The 19,137-nt window shown below is 36.0% G+C and overlaps 3 protein-coding genes and 2 pseudogenes across 4 annotated transcripts; 2 read left to right on the top strand and 3 right to left on the bottom strand.

Annotated features, from left to right (window-relative positions):
* Positions 1–1,442: 1,442 nt before the first annotated feature.
* On the bottom strand, positions 1,443–4,839 carry LOC147939821 (uncharacterized; annotated as a pseudogene).
* A 5,425-nt stretch (positions 4,840–10,264) lies between these two features.
* Positions 10,265–13,063, top strand: LOC104706813 (putative protein phosphatase 2C 71). 2 transcript variants are annotated; one of them, XM_087463311.1, is made up of 9 exons: positions 10,265–10,515; positions 10,761–10,888; positions 11,031–11,129; positions 11,228–11,386; positions 11,493–11,579; positions 11,649–11,740; positions 11,835–11,909; positions 12,000–12,776; positions 12,945–13,063. In XM_087463311.1, the coding sequence occupies exons 1-9, from the start codon at positions 10,436–10,438 to the stop codon at positions 12,963–12,965; spliced, it is 1,518 nt and encodes a 505-aa protein (XP_087319437.1). In that variant the 5' UTR covers positions 10,265–10,435; the 3' UTR covers positions 12,966–13,063. The 2 variants fall into 2 exon arrangements, with proteins under 2 accessions (XP_087319437.1, XP_010421345.1); XM_010423043.3 differs by lacking the exon at positions 12,945–13,063 and having other exon boundaries at positions 10,305–10,515; positions 12,000–12,939.
* Positions 13,064–13,267: 204 nt separating this feature from the next.
* LOC104706812 (zinc finger protein CONSTANS-LIKE 4) lies at positions 13,268–15,388 on the bottom strand. The gene is made up of 2 exons (XM_010423042.3): positions 14,176–15,388; positions 13,268–13,842 (listed from the first exon to the last, which is right to left on the bottom strand). Exons 1-2 carry the CDS (start codon positions 14,911–14,913, stop codon positions 13,498–13,500), a joined length of 1,083 nt encoding a protein of 360 aa, XP_010421344.1. The 5' UTR covers positions 14,914–15,388; the 3' UTR covers positions 13,268–13,497.
* Positions 15,389–16,924: 1,536 nt separating this feature from the next.
* On the bottom strand, positions 16,925–17,772 carry LOC147939820 (uncharacterized). Its single transcript, XM_087461046.1, has 3 exons — positions 17,700–17,772; positions 17,503–17,621; positions 16,925–17,416 (listed from the first exon to the last, which is right to left on the bottom strand). Exons 1-3 carry the CDS (start codon positions 17,731–17,733, stop codon positions 16,925–16,927), a joined length of 645 nt encoding a protein of 214 aa, XP_087317172.1. The 5' UTR covers positions 17,734–17,772.
* Positions 17,773–17,840: 68 nt separating this feature from the next.
* LOC147939819 (uncharacterized) lies at positions 17,841–18,652 on the top strand (annotated as a pseudogene).
* The last annotated feature ends 485 nt before the right edge of the window (positions 18,653–19,137 follow it).

The raw sequence follows: 19,137 nt of genomic DNA, 5'->3' as shown, positions 1-19,137 counted from the left end.
CCATTGATTTTCCTTGGATTGAGGTGTGGTTGGCCTTCTCTTGAGGCAGCACGTAGTAATGCATCTTCGGTTCTACAAGCATAGTTGTTTGCAGCTGAAGATGCTGCGCTTGTAGATCCAATAGCTTCTGGAGGCATGGAACGACCTGGAGGAATGGGAGAACCTAAAGGTGAAGACCTTGCAGGCCTTCTATGTTGTTGCATATCTGAAAACAAAGAAGAACACATAAATGAACTAAGAAAACAGACCAAAAACCTAAACGTTTATACATTGAAAGGGAAGAAACTCATATCGACAAAGAGAAGAATAAGATTTACCCGGCAGATTCAAGTCAGAAGGCCGTGGGCGACGACGGTCAAAGGCTTGACCGGAGGAAGTCATCCCGATTCGAATTGGAGAAAACGTTTTTTTCTGAAAAATGTTTTGTTGTGGAAGAGATTTGAGAGCAAGATATTCTTTTCTAAGTATTAATGTACAGGAACAGAGGCAAAAATACAAGGGCGAGAGTTTTCTTTGCTTTTAACCTAAAAACCGGCAAATCAAAATTAATTTTGGCGTAAAAGTTATACACCATTAACCTGGGAAACCAAAATAATTTTGGTGTAAAAGTTATTCTTACACCATTAACCCGGGAAACCAAATTTTTTTTAGTGATTAGTCTTTTGTGAACCTGGAAAACCAAATAATTTGGGTTTTTCGCTGATCCAATTCAACTTTAATAATTTGGTAAAACTTACAAAGCATAATATTAAATTAAAACACGATAACGTATAGAAAAACATGTGTTCATATAGAAAAACATGTGTTCGTATAGAAAAATATATATGATTAACATGTGCTCTACTGGAATCTAACAGAGCCTTAAACTATATTATTGACTACACTATTTTATACAAAAGTTCCAAGAAGTACAATAAATAACGAAAAACAGGAAAACAAAGCTCAAAACTGTGTGTAATTATACGATATCTGCAACACAAGAAACAAAGTGAGATAATCAAAGAAACAAAAAAGAACTTCGGTACTTACTTTCACAACATCAAACTTAAAGATTTTTGAAAATCAGAATGTCTACATGGCTGAGCTCAAGGCACAAGAATCTTCCTATCCGTTTTAGAAAGACACGATAACATGTGTTCTTAAACACTATATTGAGTTTGAATATATAATGAAACAAATTTACATGTGAAAGAATCCTAGTTGAGTAACCGAGCTTATCCCCATAGATTTATGCAGAGGTGATAAACAACACATTTAATAAATGTGTTGTCTCTGCTCCATGACATGACACAACCAATATCACCATCTTAACCAAAAAAACTGCAGGATAGATAGAACAAAACAGAGAATTGAATTCTAAACAGAGAACAAATTTGATTATACAACTAAATATTAATGTCCAAACAGAGAATTGAATTCCAAACACTAGAATTGAACTAAACTTAACTAGAACCATAATCAACATCAGAATCAGTATCAGAATCAGAATAATCACACAAATCTTCTAATACGTATTCATCATTAGGAGGAGACACCGGCAACATATCATAGTCAGAAGCGTCTGCAACAAAATGTATTTCAACTCGCATCATTGAACTTGGTGCTACCACATGATTATGTGTATCATCTTGTAATGCAATTGGAGAAATATCAGATGTTTCACATCTCTCGCGAGGCATAACTTTCGTACAAGCCCACCAATCAGTTGTGGAGTTACGATGCACACGTGGATAAGGAATAAAACATACTTGATCACAGTTACTAGCTAATACAAATAGATCATATTTACGGTATTGTTTGCGTGGTGAAACACCGATAATGCTTGTTGGATGTTTGCGCATTCCCTGACATTCTGTTGTATCAAACCACCTGCATTTGAAAATCATAGCCTTCAATCCAACAGCACCATGGTATTCAATCATGATCTCCTCTATTAGCCCGTAATAATCCATGTCGGTCGTTCCACGAACACAAACGCCGTATTGTTGGATTTTCTTACCTTGTCCATGGTTATGTGTGTGGAAACAATATCCTCTTGAGAAATATATAGGCCATGATGAATAACTACGTTTTGGACCTTGTACGAAATCTAACATCCATAAGGGAAATTCGTATGACTCGGTTGCATTGTTAATCTGCAAATTGAATGCCATAGTTAATATTTTTAATTAACTTGCAATTTTTTTTATAGAATAACAACCTGAGTAATCACTTAAATAAACTCACATAGTCTTTAACCCATTGCGCAAAGTGTTGGTCTTTCGCTATCCGCAGTTTGTTACTAGTAATTTCCTGCCATATACTCTTCAAACACCCTGTTTTTGTAAGCAAAAAAGTTTTAATTCTGAAATTAAACATGTTATCCATAGAAACTGAAACCAATGTAAATCAACATAAACGTTTGGAGCACGGCGTAGTCATCATCTATTAACCATTTATTAGTTGTTTTCCCACCAACTCGACCTTCATGATAAAACAAGCTCGGCACATCTGGATAATCATATGTAAATCGAATATCTCCATGACCTATTGGTTCATCTTTAACTTCTGGATGTCCAAAGTAATTTGCTGATGCATTTGAAATCTCTTCGTTCAGACATTGTGCTACTATTGAACCTGAAATGTGTGCATTGTTCTTGAGTTTCTTTTTCAAATGATACATGTATCCCTCAAATGGATACATCCACCTATATTGAACTGGACCACCTAAAGCAGTTTCATCTGGAAGGTGGACGGGAAGGTGTTCCATAACATCAAAGAACGATGGAGGAAATATTTTCTCTAAGTTACAAAGCTTCACCGCGATATTTGCTTTCAAAAGAGTAACATCTTCATTTCGTAAAATCTTTGCTGATATATCTCGAAAGAATAGTGCAATATCTACACATATATAATAACAGACATTAGTCTTTTATCAAATTAAAGTACATAAATAACATCTAATGTATTACCTAACATTGCCGTGTGAACATTTTTTGGAAGAAGTTCCAAAAATGCAAATGGGAGAAGTCGTTGCATAATAACGTGACAATCATAACTTTTCAAACCCGATAACTTCCAATGATTTATGTCAACACAACGACCAAACTTCGATGCATACCCATCTAGAAATTTTATATTATTTTTTAACCATAGAAGGAATTCTCGTTTACCTTCGTTTGATAGCCTAAAGTTTGGCACAGGCATCGTTCCGTCTTGTTGTAGATGAAGGCTCGATCTTCTACACAATGCTAAGAGATCCAACCTTGATTTTATGTTGTCTTTTGTCCTTCCTGGAATATTTAATACTGTGTTGATGAAATTATCAAAGAAATTTTTCTCAACATGCATGAAATCAAGGTTGTGTCGAAGAAGAAGATTTTCCTAGTACGCAACTCCCAAATTATACTCTTTTTGACCCAATTATGATGGACCCCATATCCATTTACAGTTCTAGCAGGCTTCTCATGTCCATTTCCTCCACAATCGACTGTTTTTGATAACCCAACAATGTTATTTATTCTTTCGTATGGAACTTCTTCTCCACTCAACCATGGTGGAGGATCTTCTGTAATTGCTTTGTCTCTTCTAAATGCTTGCACATTTCGTCTATAAGGATGATCTTGAGGCAAAAACTTTCTATGGCAATCGAACCAACTATGCTTCCTTTCATTTTGTAACCAAAACGATTGTGTCTCGTCGAGACAGTATGGACATGCGTCATCCAACCAAAGACCATGCCATATTCTGGAAAATCACTGATTGTCCATCAATGCGACTCTCATCGTAAATTTTTGTTTCTTTGATATATCATACGTTTCAACACCATCACTCCACAAACTCTTCAATTCTTCAATTAATGGCTGAAGATAGATGTCTAGACTTTTCTTTGGATGTTTTGGCCCAAGAACTAATATCGACAAGAAAAAATATTCTCTTTTCATACACATACCAAGGGGCAAATTATAAGGAGTTTCAATCACAGGCCAAACTGAATGTGCTTCACCATTCATACCAATTGGGTTAAATCCATCTGTTGACAAACCAAGATATATATTGCGACTTTCAGCTGCGAATTGAGGATAAACCTGATTAAAATGCTTCCATGCTGTTAATCTGAGGGGTGATGCATTTCTCCTTCAGGAGACAAATGCTCAGCGTGCCATCACATTTGAGATGCAGTTGTCTCTACTTGGTATAACCGCTTTAACCGCTCTATTATTGGCATATAAAACATCCTCTGTTTTGGTCGACTTTTTCCTTTTCCATTGTTTGGATGGTATCTATCTTTACCACAAAACCAACAACATAGAAGTGATCGATCCTCCTTCCAGAAGAGCATGCAGTTATCCTCACAAACATCAATTTTTTCAACAGGCATCCCAAGTGCTCCTGTCAACTTCTTTGTCTCGTAATATGATGCAGGAGCTGCATTTGGCTTGGGCAAAGCATCTTTGATTGTCTGTGATAGCTCATCCACACATGCCTCTACCATATTGTAATCGCTTTTTGCTTTCATCATACGTGAAGCAAGATATAGTTGAGAAATTCCTTCAGTACACCCATCGTAAAGAGGTTGATTGGCTGCTTGAAAAACGCTATCATGATATGGCTCTTCGTTGGTTGTTTACATGGGCTGATGATTCGTCTTGCCCCTCATTAACATTTGCATATGGATAATTCTCATCATTACCAGTCGTGAAATTTGTGTGTTGTTCATCCCATATTACTTCTTCACCGGAAAAATGATTTGCTCTCGAGGATTCACCAGCATCATAGTAACATTCTCCATGGCTTGACCAAACATAGTAGTTTCCCTTAAATCCAACTCGAAAAAGATGGCTAGAAACAGTTTTTGCATCTCTCTGCTTTCGATTTTTACACCGTGCACAAAGACACAAAACATTTTGGATCCTTACGAATTTTCCCCACTTGCCACCCCTAGAAACGGGCCTGCTTATATTGTCACCATTTTATCACATTTTTACTTCGTGGCTTTGTTGTCACGAATTTAACGTGAATTTTTCGTGGCAATTTAAGTGATAGTCACTTATGTGACTATATCGTGACTATTTTAACCACGGTAATACCACATCTTTGTCACGTTTTTGCTGTTTTTTTCCGTGACTTTATGTGACTGTTTCGTCACTATTTTGAAAAAAGCCACGGAGTGACTGTGACAGTGAAGTGGCTATACAATACATTTTTACTAGTGCCAGTTAGAAGGAAAATTGTTTATAAACAGAACATGTTGTGGAACTGTGCGCACCTTGCATGCCAAGGAATCTGCACTAACATTTGCAGTTCAAGGAACATGAGATAAAGAAAAGGAAGAAAACTCTGTCTTTTCCATATTGATGTCGTCTAGGTATGTCGAGAAGGCTAGCCAATTTTGAGGAGAATACACTATATTAACCAAATCTGAGTTATCCGTAAAGAACATCACATCTCGGTAATCATGCCCAATCATGCACCGCATGACCTAAATAAAAGCTTCTACTTCTGCATGTAACAGGGAGAGACTACACTGGTAATTGGTGGTGCCTATAGTTGATGACAAACCACAGAAAGAAGTACAAAACTATCCTGCACCTGCAAAATCATCAGACGCTTTGCAAGATCCATCGATGAAACACCAATAACTTGTATAAACCAGTGGAAGAGAAATTGTGCTCCCCCTGCTTCAAGGGGTAAGACCGATGTGAGCCGATTGGAGACCCTCATCCTCAACCTTCTCCAGAGCCTGTTGCCAGGTCTTTGCCTCATCTTCCGCTAACCGGACAACCTCGTCAGGCTGTACATCCTAATTCTTGAAAACTCGAGCAATTATTACTTTCCAAATATATCACATGAGCCAAGGGAGAGTCGCTACCTGGGAACCTGGGTTGTTAGGATCCAGAAAGTGATCTACATTGGCAAACACTGACTCCGTCGGAAAATAATTTGGTCCCACCGGTACATGGGCTAAAGCCCAAACCTATCTGGTCGAGGGACACAAAAAAATAGCATGGTTTATCGATTTCTCCTCAGCCCCACACTGTGCACACCCTGAATCACAATCAATTCCTGGCCGCCGCAAGTTAGCCGAGACGGAGAGAATAAGAAATGGATGAGTCGAGAAATGAAAACAAACGAGGAAGCTAAATAAATGGAATAGAATGTTGTTGTATTCTATATAGTAGAAATAATTACATTAGTTTAGTTACAAATTGAGTTAAAATTGATTGATGAAAAAATCAAATAAAACATATAAGAAAATGTCTATTTTAAGTAATATTGTGAAATCAAAATAATTTGTGAAAATGGATTTTGTTGTAAACTATAAATGAATAAATGAGACATGAATAAGAAAATGAGAAAAAATAAGAAAAAAGAAAAATGAGAAGGGAGAATGTGCATATATAAATGAGAAGTAAATGCACGTGAGAGAAACATTGTGTTGGTTGTTGATAATGTACTTTTGCAAAACTATCGTTATTATAGATAATACAAAGAATATCATAGAATGATGGTTATAATGGTTACTGAGTTAATTAAAGTTTTCTTTTTAGATTGCTTCTACCAAATTCCTTAATATAATATAAATTAATAATTGTGTTATATTTGAATGCAAATGATTGCTAGGCGAGAGTTCTACATAAATTGGAATTCATATACAACATGAATATTTAAAATGCTGTCAAGCGAAAGTCTTTGTCAATGGAAGGTCTCATTAGTATAGTCAAAGCATGACGAAAAAAATAAAAAAAGCTAAGCGTAAAAGGGTGGTGGAGCAGAAAAAGAAGGTTTGACAATTGTTTCCCTCATTAAATCTATCTAGTACATTCGTAAGAAATGACTTGAAAATGACTTCGGAAGAATGTAATTGCATAAAAGCTTATAATATAGATTTTTTTTCTTAGTCTCTGATCCGATTCTAATTATTTATTTGTGTATATAGCTTATTTCAAAAACTATATTTAAAAATATGAATAATTATTATATTGATATGTGTAATATAATCTCAGACAAACATGTTTAGAGTGAAAAGAGATTTTATTACAAAACCAATGCAACTCTTGATGACATCGTAAGTTTGTTGGAAACGAAAGGTCTTGTTGGTATATTTGTGCATATGGAACTGGAGTTTTTTTGCACTTGAATATGTAAGTAAAACAACTCAATTTTCATATGCTTTATAGTAGATCAATATATGATTAAGTATTGAAACTTAGTATGGTTTATGTAAAAATGTTTTATGGAATCTACACTTTGAAGTTACCATATGGAGCCACCTTGAGTTTTCTTAGACATGTTCTAATCATTGTTGCCTATGGATTCACACTTTTTAACAAAAAAAATCTTTGTACAAAACATGTCTAATAGTCTATCTTGTTAGTTTGGTTAAGTAATTTGGCTTTGTAAGGAATATATTTTGGTGTGCAGGTCATATTAGGTTTTGTTACTCTTGTCTTGTTTTCATGGATTTTACTTAATTGACTTTGTCATGTTTTATTGGTTAATGGAGACATTATCTTGTTTTAATAGAGAGTTTTATGTAAATCATAATTATTTGTTTTTGAAAGAGTTTCTTTTATTGGTATCTTAGTTCAAGTTAAAGTAGTCTTCAAATACTAACATCCTCAATATTTGCATCTACAATATATATGCATTAAAATGTGACAAGATTTGAAATTTCAAATGAAGGTTACAACACTCATAAGCTTGAGGCAAACACCAATTTCACTTTAAGTATCTCTAACTCGTGTGGCCGAAGTTTCTTTGTGGTATTCATTAATATAATACACATACCATAAATATAGCAAAACATAATTATGAAGTTATGTCATAGATAACTATAGTCACTACACTACAAATAAAATGGTTAATTGCATCAATTAATTTGTATCAAAATTTAAATAATATTAATTTGAATTACTTATTTATAACCGATACAAAAGTTATAATTTAACATCAGTCACAATAACAATTGATGAACTTTCATTACATGTAAAAAAAGTATTTTACTTAATAATTCTCGTTTGTTTTTTTAACTTTCTCATTTATATATCATTTTTCTACATTTTTTATTAGGATTTTGGGATGATGGTAGATATCCTATCAGGAAGTCATTCACACAAAACTTTAGTAAAATTATCACACAACTAAAAGGTATCAATATTAAGTTTAAACTTTTGTGCATACTTAAATATGCCAAATTAGTTTGAGTGTTTTGTTTGTTGTATTTGAACTTCAATAGTGAATTCAAATATAATTTATTTGGTTTAAATTGATAAGATTAAATTTTGTTTTCAAATGCAGCTATTTGTAGGGAAGTTGTTTTTGGAAAAAAATACTTGAGTATACCTACAACATGCATCGAATAGATGATTCATTGCTCAACAAAAGGTTTTGGATATAGATGATTTTGTTGAAAAGGTGAAAATGAAACCAGGTGAGAGTGACGCTAAGAAGTTGAAAATAGAGGATATGGTTGTTGGTTCTCTGAGGAAAGCAATGTACCATATATTTCTCAAGGGAATCGAAAAAAATGATAAAAAGAAGAAGGTAAACATCTATTGACATATATTCTTAATTTATATATATATATGTGTGTGTGTGTGTTTGTTCTTTTGTTTTACATACCAATGTTTATAAGTTTAAACATAATTATCATGTTTTATATATATTTTGTAGAGTGAGTTGGTAAAGCGTGTGCTATTGAAGGTAGGTTTATTGAAGTATAAAATGCAACTTGTGAGCATATTGCCAAGAAGATGGACAAAGGTCTTGTAGGTATAGCAATTGATATATATGAAGGTCTTAGGAAACTTAAGGAGGTAAGTTAAGGAATTAACTTAGATTCCAAAACTACAATATTATATATTTAGCAACGAACAAAACCTTCAATTTATGCCAAACGATTTCAGGAAATTTATGGTGTACCCAATCCACAACCTGGAGGCCATGCTCTTACCATCATAGGGTATGAGATGACTAAAAAGGAAGAATGGTTTTTTTGTCGTGCAAAATAAATGGAGAGGGAGAGATGCTTGAACGGGTGTCTTTTCGGCTAGCGGGTTGGAAGAGGTTAAGCCACCTTGAGTTATACTTCTTTTATTTCATAATATAGGAAATTTTAGAAGTTTTTTTTGTTTATAATATCTCTTTATTACGGTAAGATATAAGTTGCATTTTGTCTATACTATAACTATATTTGATTAATTTGACTTCTATAATTTTGATTATATGGTTTTCCGAGTAGTAAATGCTAATATTGTATTTTAGTATCATATATTTTTAGGCATCTTAGTATCAAACAGCTTTAGAATTGCCCATCTTAAAGAACAATAAAAACATTATCTTCCTCATCTAGTTAAGATTATTCTCCTTTCTATCCTTTACTACATTAGGAGGTCTCAGTAGCCTCAGAGTGGCGGATGCAGGTCGAGTTTGGGTGTGGCATGTTCCCCACTCTATTTTTTTTTCTTTCTTTCTTCAATATAGTGTAAAATTTAGTTAAGTGCCCTCTAATTTAATTATTAGTTACACTAGTGTCCCATATTAAATATATTTCTGGATCCGCCTCCTCTTGTCTTTTTCGCTATTTCAACCTCTGAAACACATCCCAACCGCCCCTGCATTGTGTCACTGACTCATCACTTGATTTTTGATTTTTTTTGAAATCAATCATGCCTTCGAAAACATAGCAGAGAAGACAATGTATGAGTGTTTTCGAAGGTATGGTTAATTTCAAGAAATCAACTGATGCTAGTCATGGAGCTTCCCTAAACGCTCGGCGGCCGGGAGCTAGTCCTCTCCGATTATCGCGTAGCGAAAGTATACATGGACCCGTGTGTGGATGAAAAAGCTAAAAATACGTGAATGAGAATCTTAAGCTCATCTATCCTTTGGACTTTTTTTGTCAACTTATTCGTTCAAGTCGTACCAACTTTTATAAGTATACCCTAGTTGTATAATATAATAATGGTTGGTTTTGAGTGTATCATTGTTATTTCTCAATTTTCATATTATGAGAAACAACAAAATGGTCATGGAAAATAAACTCGTAAAACTATTAAAAAAACAAAACAAAAGAAACAAAAATGAACATAGATTTCGTCTAAATATTCATTAAAATAAAATATCCGAGCTTTTTGACTTCTGAAAGTCCATAAACGCTTTCTATAATTAGCAAGAACACTTGACTCCGGGAAATGCTAAACACCGTTGCTTCCGGAACACGTAACACCGCTCACTGCTTTCTGTTTCCTTTTTTGGTTTCTTACGCTATTTCTCTTCCACCACCCATGGACAAATCTCTCAATCTTCTACCCCTTTTTCTCCTCTCCAATTCTTCTTCCTCAGGTTTCCTTTGATTTTTCTCCTTATTTTCTAAAACTCTCGTCTATTGTTTAAATTCTAGATTAGTACTACTGTGTTTGAAGAGTAGTATTTGAGATCCCTGCAAATAAAAATGGGATATATGGACTTGGCGTTATCGTATTCGAATCAAATGCGGGTTGTTGAAGCTCCTGCAAGCGGAGGCGGTCTAAGGTTAAGTTTGCTTTGATTCCTTGTGTTTCAATTCAAACTTATCTCTTCTGGCAGCTAGCGACATGATTTTCTATTTGTTTTCTTTCGGAGTTTTAAAGCTTGTGGTTAATCAGTTTGGCCTTTATTTTGTTTGAATCGAGGTTACTTGAATGAAAAGCCATGTAGAACTCTGTTTCTGGTTTGGAGATACTTGTTTTTTTTTACATTTGCGACGTTTTACTTAACATGAGTTTTTTTAACTGCAGTCAGAATGGAAAATTCAGCTATGGATATGCAAGCTCAGCTGGAAAGAGATCATCTATGGAAGACTTTTTTGAGACGAGGATCGATGGTATCGATGGCGAAATCGTTGGTCTATTTGGCGTCTTCGATGGTATTCTTGTCCCCCCTCTCTCAATATGAACTTTCCTCATCACTGCACTTGACTATATTCATATATGTCCGGATGACCTAGATTAGGTTTATATATAGGAAAGAGTAAAGTATATATTTATCTTTTCTTACTGTTCTTGCAGGCCATGGTGGAGCCAGAGCAGCTGAGTATGTGAAGCGTCATCTTTTCAGCAATCTTATTACTCATCCTAAGTTCATCTCTGATACCAAATCTGCAATAGGTTTACTTCCAAGTTCTTTTGGTGCATAATGACTTATTATTGTTTGATCTGTCTATTCTTAATTTGTGTTGTATTTGCTTTGTTAATTTTTTTTCCAGCTGATGCTTATACTCATACAGACTCTGAACTTCTCAAGTCAGAAAATAGTCAAACTAGAGATGCTGGTTCAACTGCCTCCACAGCTATTCTCGTTGGTGATCGTTTACTTGTTGCAAATGTTGGTGATTCCAGAGCTGTTATATGTCGAGGTGGAAATGGTATAAAATGATTACTCTGTACCTCTCTTGATAATATGGTCCAATAACTCTTATTATCATGTAAATGTATTTTTCTTTGAACAATGTGATTCATGTGCTCTTGTAGCTTTTGCTGTGTCAAGAGACCATAAACCTGACCAAAGTGATGAGCGTGAACGGATTGAGAATGCTGGTGGTTTTGTGATGTGGGCAGGTAACAAGAAACTGTTATATTATTTTCCACATTTTGTGCATAGTCCTAATATCTCTTCATAATGAGTAGGGACTTGGAGAGTTGGAGGAGTTCTTGCAGTTTCTCGCGCTTTTGGTGATAGACTGCTGAAACAGTATGTTGTTGCTGATCCAGAGATTCAGGTATATAAAACACACAACTTCACTTTCATATTGAACTCTATCTACCATACAATGTACTTGTGTTTGATTAAGGTCATGTCTTCAACAACTTCAGGAAGAGAAGATTGATGATTCTCTTGAGTTTCTGATCCTTGCAAGTGATGGACTATGGGATGTTTTCTCCAATGAGGTTTGTGAATTTGAGTTCTTAGGACGAACATAACTGTTACGATGAGTTTCACATCAGTCTCAATGACTGAGATCTCGATGGTGTTTGCAGGAAGCAGTTGCAGTGGTGAAGGAAGTTGAAGAACCGGAAGAGTCTTCGAAGAAACTTGTGGGTGAAGCAATAAGGAGAGGAAGTGCAGATAATATTACATGTGTAGTTGTACGTTTCTTGGAGAGAAAGACTGCTAACAACAATGGTTCCAGCTCATCTGAGGATGTAAATCAGGGGGAGATCGCTGTTATAAATGACTCAGACCACAAGAACTCAGCCAAAGAAACCAATCAAGACCATACTGCAGTACACAGGGATATGGACCGCAACACTGAAAGTGAAAGCCTGAACCAGAAGCCAGTTACAGCTAGAAGCAATGAAATCTCAAACCAGAAGCCAATTGCCAGAAGCGATGAAAGCTCAAACCAAAAGCCTATTGCAGGTAGAAGCGATGAAAGCTCAAACAAAAAGTCTATTGCAGCTAGTAGCAGTGAAAGCCTGAACCAAAAGCCGACCGAAGCTAGAAGCAACGACAGCTTGAACCAAAAGCCAACCGCGTTTACAGAAGCAGAACGCAGCGTTTCTTCGGAACAGAGTGGTTTAGCCGGGGAAAAGAATCAAATGCCAATCGCAATCCGTAGTGACTCAGAGGCCAAGAGCTCAGTCAAAGTACCTAACCAAAGGAAGATCACAGTAGATAATGACTTGGACCATATCATTGCAAAGAAGCCGGTCACAGCAACACAGTCACACACCAGTTCCTTAGAACAGAGCGGATCAACCAGTGAAAAGAATCGAAAGCCAAACGAAGTTCATAGCGATTCCTCCGCTAGCAAGGCAAGTAGCGTTCCCTCTATCTCTTACTAAAACATACACTAACTTCAGAATCATCTTCTGGATATATAATTGTCTCTGTCTTCATTTTACTTTGAACTATTTAGTCTCTTGAGATTTTGCCTCGTCTGATTTGTATCGTTTGATGTATAAGTTTTATTTTCTTTCCAGGTCTTAACTTCAATAATGTAATTGTTCTTTTGCCATGTACTAAAACCAGTAATCTTTTACACAAGAATGTGTAAAAACAATCATTATTGAGTTTAAATATATTTTTTTCTTTGACTAAAGAGATATTATTTAATTTTAAACCAATAACAATTCAAAATTTTAAATATTTTCAATGATTACTTCTTGAAGTTTACAAAACATCAATCTTTATGGGACAAAAAAATATCCCAAAAAATCAATCTTTATGAGAGAGAGGGAGTATATTTTAACAAATATATTGGTTGGTTCTAAATGCACAATCACATACACACACAAAAAAAACATATTCAAAATCACATAATATATACAAAAACAAGTTACATATAAACACCACCCACTCAATTCTCCGCCTCTCTCCCACAACAAACTAAAAAGTACTCATCAACAAAAAAAAAAAAACAAACAACTCGTTTAAAATAAACGTTCGTTAATTAAAAACCTTATTACTAAAACAAACATCAACCATCTCTCTCTCTCTCCCTCTCTCCCTCTCTCCCTCTCCCTCTCTCAATATCTAAAATGTAGGTACAAGTCCGAACCCACTAAAGATACCTCCATGGGCAACCGCATCGTTGCTCTCAGTCGTATCCGTCCGCTTCGCAAACCGCCCCTTGATCCTCGGTCTCATCTCCGCGTACGCTTTCCGTGAAGCATACCTTATGGTCTTCTCAAACTTCCTGTTCTTCCTCTTCTCTCTGTACCTCATCACCCTCGCCTCTCTCTCAGCCGAAGTCAACGGAACAGCCCTCTGGCTCCCCGGATCAGCTCCACTGGTTGCAGAACCACCGTAAGGATACGAAACATCAGCCACGGATCCACCATCTGGTACCACTCCCACTTCCATCGACGATGACGAGACCTGCAATAACAACCATAAGTATCAAAAACAATTCTTTGACTTTGCCTACATACATACTTAGCCTATGCATGTTCCGATTAAATTAACAATATAGACAAAAATTATTTGATTAAGATAGAGTTGGATAATTAACACATTAATTAACACATGTTACTCACTTTATAACCCTAGATTTTGGTCACCCAATCATTAGCTCCAAATAAATTAATAATTAAAAAGTCATTAAAAGTCGTAACCCTAAAGAGCTAACCAATTATTTTTTTGTTTTTTTAAGTATTATAAAACTAATCAGAGTGATTAAAGAATAATTAATTAAATTAAGGAGAAGCTTACACTGTGACTGATGCAATTGTAACCACCACCATAAGCAAAGCCTTTAGATCCTCCGGTGAAATCCAATTCAAAGCAATTCTCATTCACCGTCGGAACCCTAACCGTATGATTCTCCACCGGAACAACACCATCAGTGCCGGAGCTGTTCTGCTCCAACGATTCCACCTTCGGATCAACACTCCCGTAATCCAGATCCAGATACGGATCCGGATCCGAGAACAGATACTGCTGACCCGTGTTCATCTCCGGACTATCTCCCGGAACCTCCTTAGCAGCAACCGTCGTAGTAGTAGTAGTAGTAGTAGTAGTCTTCGGATTCGGAAGCAGCAGCCACGACGCAGCTTCTTCCTCCTCTTCTTCACGGCTACCGTTACCACCTAGATCGGAGAAGTAACAGTCGTCGAGAAAATTAACGGCGGTGTGTTTGACGGAACCGTCGCTGGAGACGGAATCGTAAAACGGCGTGACGGGGACGCGCTCGTGACGGCGAGCCAGCGGGTTAGCAGAGTGTATGTCACGGTCGCACGTGACGCAAAGCGCGGCGGCGTCCGCTTTGCACGTGACGTGAGCTGGCGCTTGCTCGCAGACTTCGCAAATCCAGACGCGCGCGTGACGGGACGCGAGTTTGTTGGCCGCGTGGACTTTGGAATCGCAGCTTAGGCATAGAAACGCTGCGTCTGGTCGGCAGTATAAAGCCGCCGTCGCCGATTTGCACGAATCACACAGCTTAGACGCCATTTCTCTCTCTCTCTCTCTCTCTATGTGTTTCAGTGAGTCTCTCTCTCTCTTTTGTGGTTGGTGTTACAATGGCTTCACATGAGCGTGTCTATGATGAGTCTATCCGTGTGGGATCCAGGGGTATCCATCTAGATCGAATTAGAATTTGACACGTGGTGAAATCTTAGCCAAAAAACGTAACTTATTTTGAGAGTGAAAAATATATATAAATATAGTTCTGACTAATTTGAATAAAATGAACTATTTGTTACTATGGTTTTATTTGGTTTGATGATAACACTTGTATAAATGATTCTGGATCGTAGACATATGGCAACAGGTGTTTTATATTAGCAAATAATGCGTAGCAAAATTTGTCAGAAAAGGTTTGGTCATACAAGAAGAAGAAGAAAAAAAGTTGAATAGTTGTAAAGAAGTGTGTTATGGGGGTAGATGATGAGTTTTTAGGACCACGTAACCACGAGAAATTTCAAGCAAAAACTTAAATGTGGAGACGAAAGTAAATGGCCGGTGGGTAGGTCGGTCACTAGTGGGCTGAATGGGCCTTTTAGGGACCATGGGTTTTAGTTCTATAAAGCCCTTTTTCTGTAATACTGGTAGTTTATTTTTGAGGTTAGATAAAAAAAAAAGATTCAAAAATAACCATATCATTAGAGCAATCCCATTGCACAACCCATGAGTATGTCTTTTATTTTTTTATTATTTAAGTGAATGAAAAATAATGTTTTAGTTGTGAATTATAAGAGAGCTGTGTCTCTGCACCCATTTTTTTAGATATTCACAGACCCGCAACGTGTCACTTATTTAGTGGTTAAAATTTATTTTGTTTTATTTTTGGTTTTTTTTCTTTCTCTTTTATTCATTTGCTGCCCTCTCTCTCTTTTGATACCACCGAAACAACAAAGAAACATGAAACGTTTATCAAAATTGTGGAAAACAAAACAATCGACTTTCTGATCGGTTTACAGATAAGATTGATCACTCGTCGTCATCTTCTTCTTGCTGAGATTTGTCCTTCTTGATTTCACGGAACATATTGTATCAGGTATGGATCTCGATGTCTCTGTTCTAAGATGACATGAAGATTTAATTGTCTCTATCTGTTTTGTTTGATTGCTTAGCATTAGCCTCTTAATTTGTGGTTTAGTAATCGTGATATACCTTCTTTAAGCTTTTAGGGTTGATGATTTTTGCAACTTTGATTTCAATTTGATCTACTTGCTTGATGAAATTTCCGGTTACATCACAAGTGCTACACCATTATAAACAGATACTCACATGGTACATGTTTATACTGCAGTGGGATAGGTATTACAGAACAAGGCAAGTACCTGCAATTGATGTTCGAACTCCGGATAGAAGAAGAAGGCAAGTACCTGCAATTGATGTTCGAACCTAGCAAGTAAGCCTTTTTTTACCTTTTATTTCTTTGGCTTGTAGTTAGAAGAACAAAGCAAGTACATGTTTTGATTACTCGATTTGCTATTTTTTTTTGGGGTTTATCTGTCAATTATCTATGGCATTGTTCAAAGGAAAAATCCAACTATCTACAACTTGTTTCTTGTAATAAATTCTGTGAATCTATATAGCTAATTTGTTGACATGGGTTTTGTGCTTGTTTTGGCAGATATTCTGGCATCTGCACACGAGAATCTGTGTGCAACAGAAATGTTCCAGGGATGTTTAAATTTGCCCATCAGTCGAATAAAAAGGTGTGTTTTTTTATTCAGTTGTGGATTGCTTGGTTTTAAATCGCGCAAAGCGCACTGTGGCACAAACATCCTGTTAATGTGCCATACGCCATGGCGCATGCGGCGCATGCGGCGCATCGCAACATGGATATGAGGCGCTTGGTGTTTAAAAGAAATAAAATAAGAGGTATTCTGCTGAAACTTATTAAAACTTTATAATAAACTAGCATAAAACAATCCAATCCATCTCAAAAGAAATTAACAAAGTTAAAACAAAAAAAAACAGAGATAGTTCTTAAACCTAGTAAATCACTAAGGCTCTAATCAAATTGAGTATTCTCAAACTCATAGTCTTCACGATCCAAAAGAGTATCTTGAAAGAGCTCTCCTCCACCAAAATCCTCTTCCATATCATCATCATCATCTTCATCAACCAAAGTCATACCACTAGAAGGTGGCTTACGGCTTGCTCTTGAACCACTAGAAGTACTAGCAATACCTTTTTCTTTTTCAAATCTACTTGAGGCAGCTGCTGATCTAGTTGCATAATAAGGATCATTAGCTCCTGCGCTTTCGCCAACCACATTCCATGTCAAATCATCATTTGCAAACACCAGATCATCACCTTCATTATCAGAGCTCCCATCCATTCTCCCAGTAAGCCACTCATTGTTGTCATCAATTTCTTCTAAGAGAATAGGATCAACAGTGTCTTTCCTCTTGTATCGACGTTCCAAAGCACGATTGTATTTCACAAATACCATGTCATTCAATCGACTTTGGGACAATCTGTTCCTTCTTTTGGTATGAATCTGTTACAAAAAAAAATATATTATAAGTTGTATGATATTTTTTGTGAATAATGTAACTACTAAAACAATCAACTTAAGTTACTTACTAGTTGAAAAACACCCCAATTCCTTTCACAACCAGTAGCACTACAAGTAAGGCTAAGAACTTTTATGGCAAATTTTTGGAGGTGTGGAGTTGAAGATCCATAAGAAGACCACCATTCCGCTATGAAAATAAAGAAATTGTTAGTTTTATATAATCTTAAGTTATAAACATAAAGATGTCAAGCTAGAGAGTAATTACCTGGTGATTTTGTAGCTCTATGCCTTATAGCCATATGATAACCAAATAGACCAGTTGCATTTTTAAATTCATCTATCTCAGACATTAGAAAAACATATCCTTTTGGAGAATTAACAAGAAAGTTAACTAAATCCTTCTGAAATCAAAATAATGTCTTAGGTAGATGAATTTAAAAATACAACTGGTCTATTTGGTTATCATATGGCTATAAGGCATAGAGCTACAAAATCACCAGGTAATTACTCTCTAGCTTGACATCTTTATGTTTATAACTTAAGATTATATAAAACTAACAATTTTTTTATTTTCATAGCGGAATGGTGGTCTTCTTATGGATCTTCAACTCCACACCTCCAAAAATTTGCCATAAAAGTTCTTAGCCTCACTTGTAGTGCTACTGGTTGTGAAAGGAATTGGGGTGTTTTTCAACTAGTAAGTAACTTAAGTTGATTGTTTTAGTAGTTACATTATTCACAAAAAATATCATAAAACTTATAATATATTTTTTTTTGTAACAAATTCATACCAAAAGAAGGAACAGATTGTCCCAAAGTCGATTGAATGACATGGTATTTGTGAAATACAATCGTGCTTTGGAACGTCGATACAAGAGGAAAGACACTGTTGATCCTATTCTCTTAGAAGAAATTGATGACAGCAATGAGTGGCTTACTGGGAGAATGGATGGGAGCTCTGATAATGAAGGTGATGATCTGGTGTTTGCAAATGATGATTTGACATGGAACGTGGTTGGCGAAAGCGCATGAGCTAATGATCCTTATTATGCAACTAGATCAGCAGCTGCCTCAAGTAGATTTGAAAAAGAAAAAGGTATTGCTAGTACTTCTAGTGGTTCAAGAGTGATAGTAAGATTTTACTTCTCTATTGAAGTTCAATTCCCTAAGCACTTAAATTGTCATTGTAGTACAAAGGGTGTCAAACCAAATGGGTGAGCTATTAACCACAAAAGATGCAATCAAATCTAGCTAAGTCAAGCAAACCTTACTTTTGATTTTCTAACAACCTAAGTGAGCAAGCAACAAAAGAAAAGGAGAACTAATAGCAAAACTAAGCAGTGACTAACAAAGCTAAGCAGTGACTAACAAAAGTAAGCAGTGACTAACAAAGCTAAGCAGTGACTAACAAAGCTAAGCAGTGACTAACAAAAGTAAGCAGTGGCTAACAAAGCTAAGCAGAGCTAAGCGAAACAAGCAAAACGTAAACTGATGCAAACAGATGATAAAAGAGAGCTCGTGAGGCTGAGTATCAATGATCCATGAAGTAACTTAGTCTTAATACAAAGATTCGATAAAACTTTAAACAAAGCTATCCCTAGACGAAAGATTCAACAACAGGTCAATCCACTCTCGTGACAGAGACCCTCAAGCCAAGTTACCTCCAGACCTAAATCTCTTTAGCGAAGCATAACAAGGCAGGC

The sequence above is a fragment of the Camelina sativa genome, chromosome 8 (genome assembly GCF_030686135.1).
Source record: "Camelina sativa cultivar CO46 ecotype springtype chromosome 8, ASM3068613v1".
NCBI classification, from domain to species: Eukaryota; Viridiplantae; Streptophyta; class Magnoliopsida; order Brassicales; family Brassicaceae; genus Camelina; species Camelina sativa.
The sequence above is the reverse complement of the archived record's forward strand: the minus strand, read 5'-3'. Positions and strand labels throughout refer to the sequence as shown.

Excerpts from the sequence above, each read along its gene's own strand:
- LOC104706813 (XM_010423043.3), top strand. The coding sequence starts at position 10,436 with ATGGGATATATGGACTTGGCGTTATCGTATTCGAATCAAATGCGGGTT. Across the intron at positions 11,387-11,492 it reads TATATGTCGAGGTGGAAATG|CTTTTGCTGTGTCAAGAGAC; the intron begins GTATAAAATGAT and ends GTGCTCTTGTAG. Across the intron at positions 11,580-11,648 it reads TGGTTTTGTGATGTGGGCAG|GGACTTGGAGAGTTGGAGGA; the intron begins GTAACAAGAAAC and ends CATAATGAGTAG.
- LOC147939820 (XM_087461046.1), bottom strand. The coding sequence starts at position 17,733 with ATGGCTATAAGGCATAGAGCTACAAAATCACCAG. Across the intron at positions 17,622-17,699 it reads TAGAGCTACAAAATCACCAG|CGGAATGGTGGTCTTCTTAT; the intron begins GTAATTACTCTC and ends TTATTTTCATAG. Across the intron at positions 17,417-17,502 it reads ATTGGGGTGTTTTTCAACTA|ATTCATACCAAAAGAAGGAA; the intron begins GTAAGTAACTTA and ends TTTTTGTAACAG.
- LOC104706812 (XM_010423042.3), bottom strand. The coding sequence starts at position 14,913 with ATGGCGTCTAAGCTGTGTGATTCGTGCAAATCGGCGACGGCGGCTTTA. Across the intron at positions 13,843-14,175 it reads ACAATTGCATCAGTCACAGT|GTCTCGTCATCGTCGATGGA; the intron begins GTAAGCTTCTCC and ends TTGTTATTGCAG.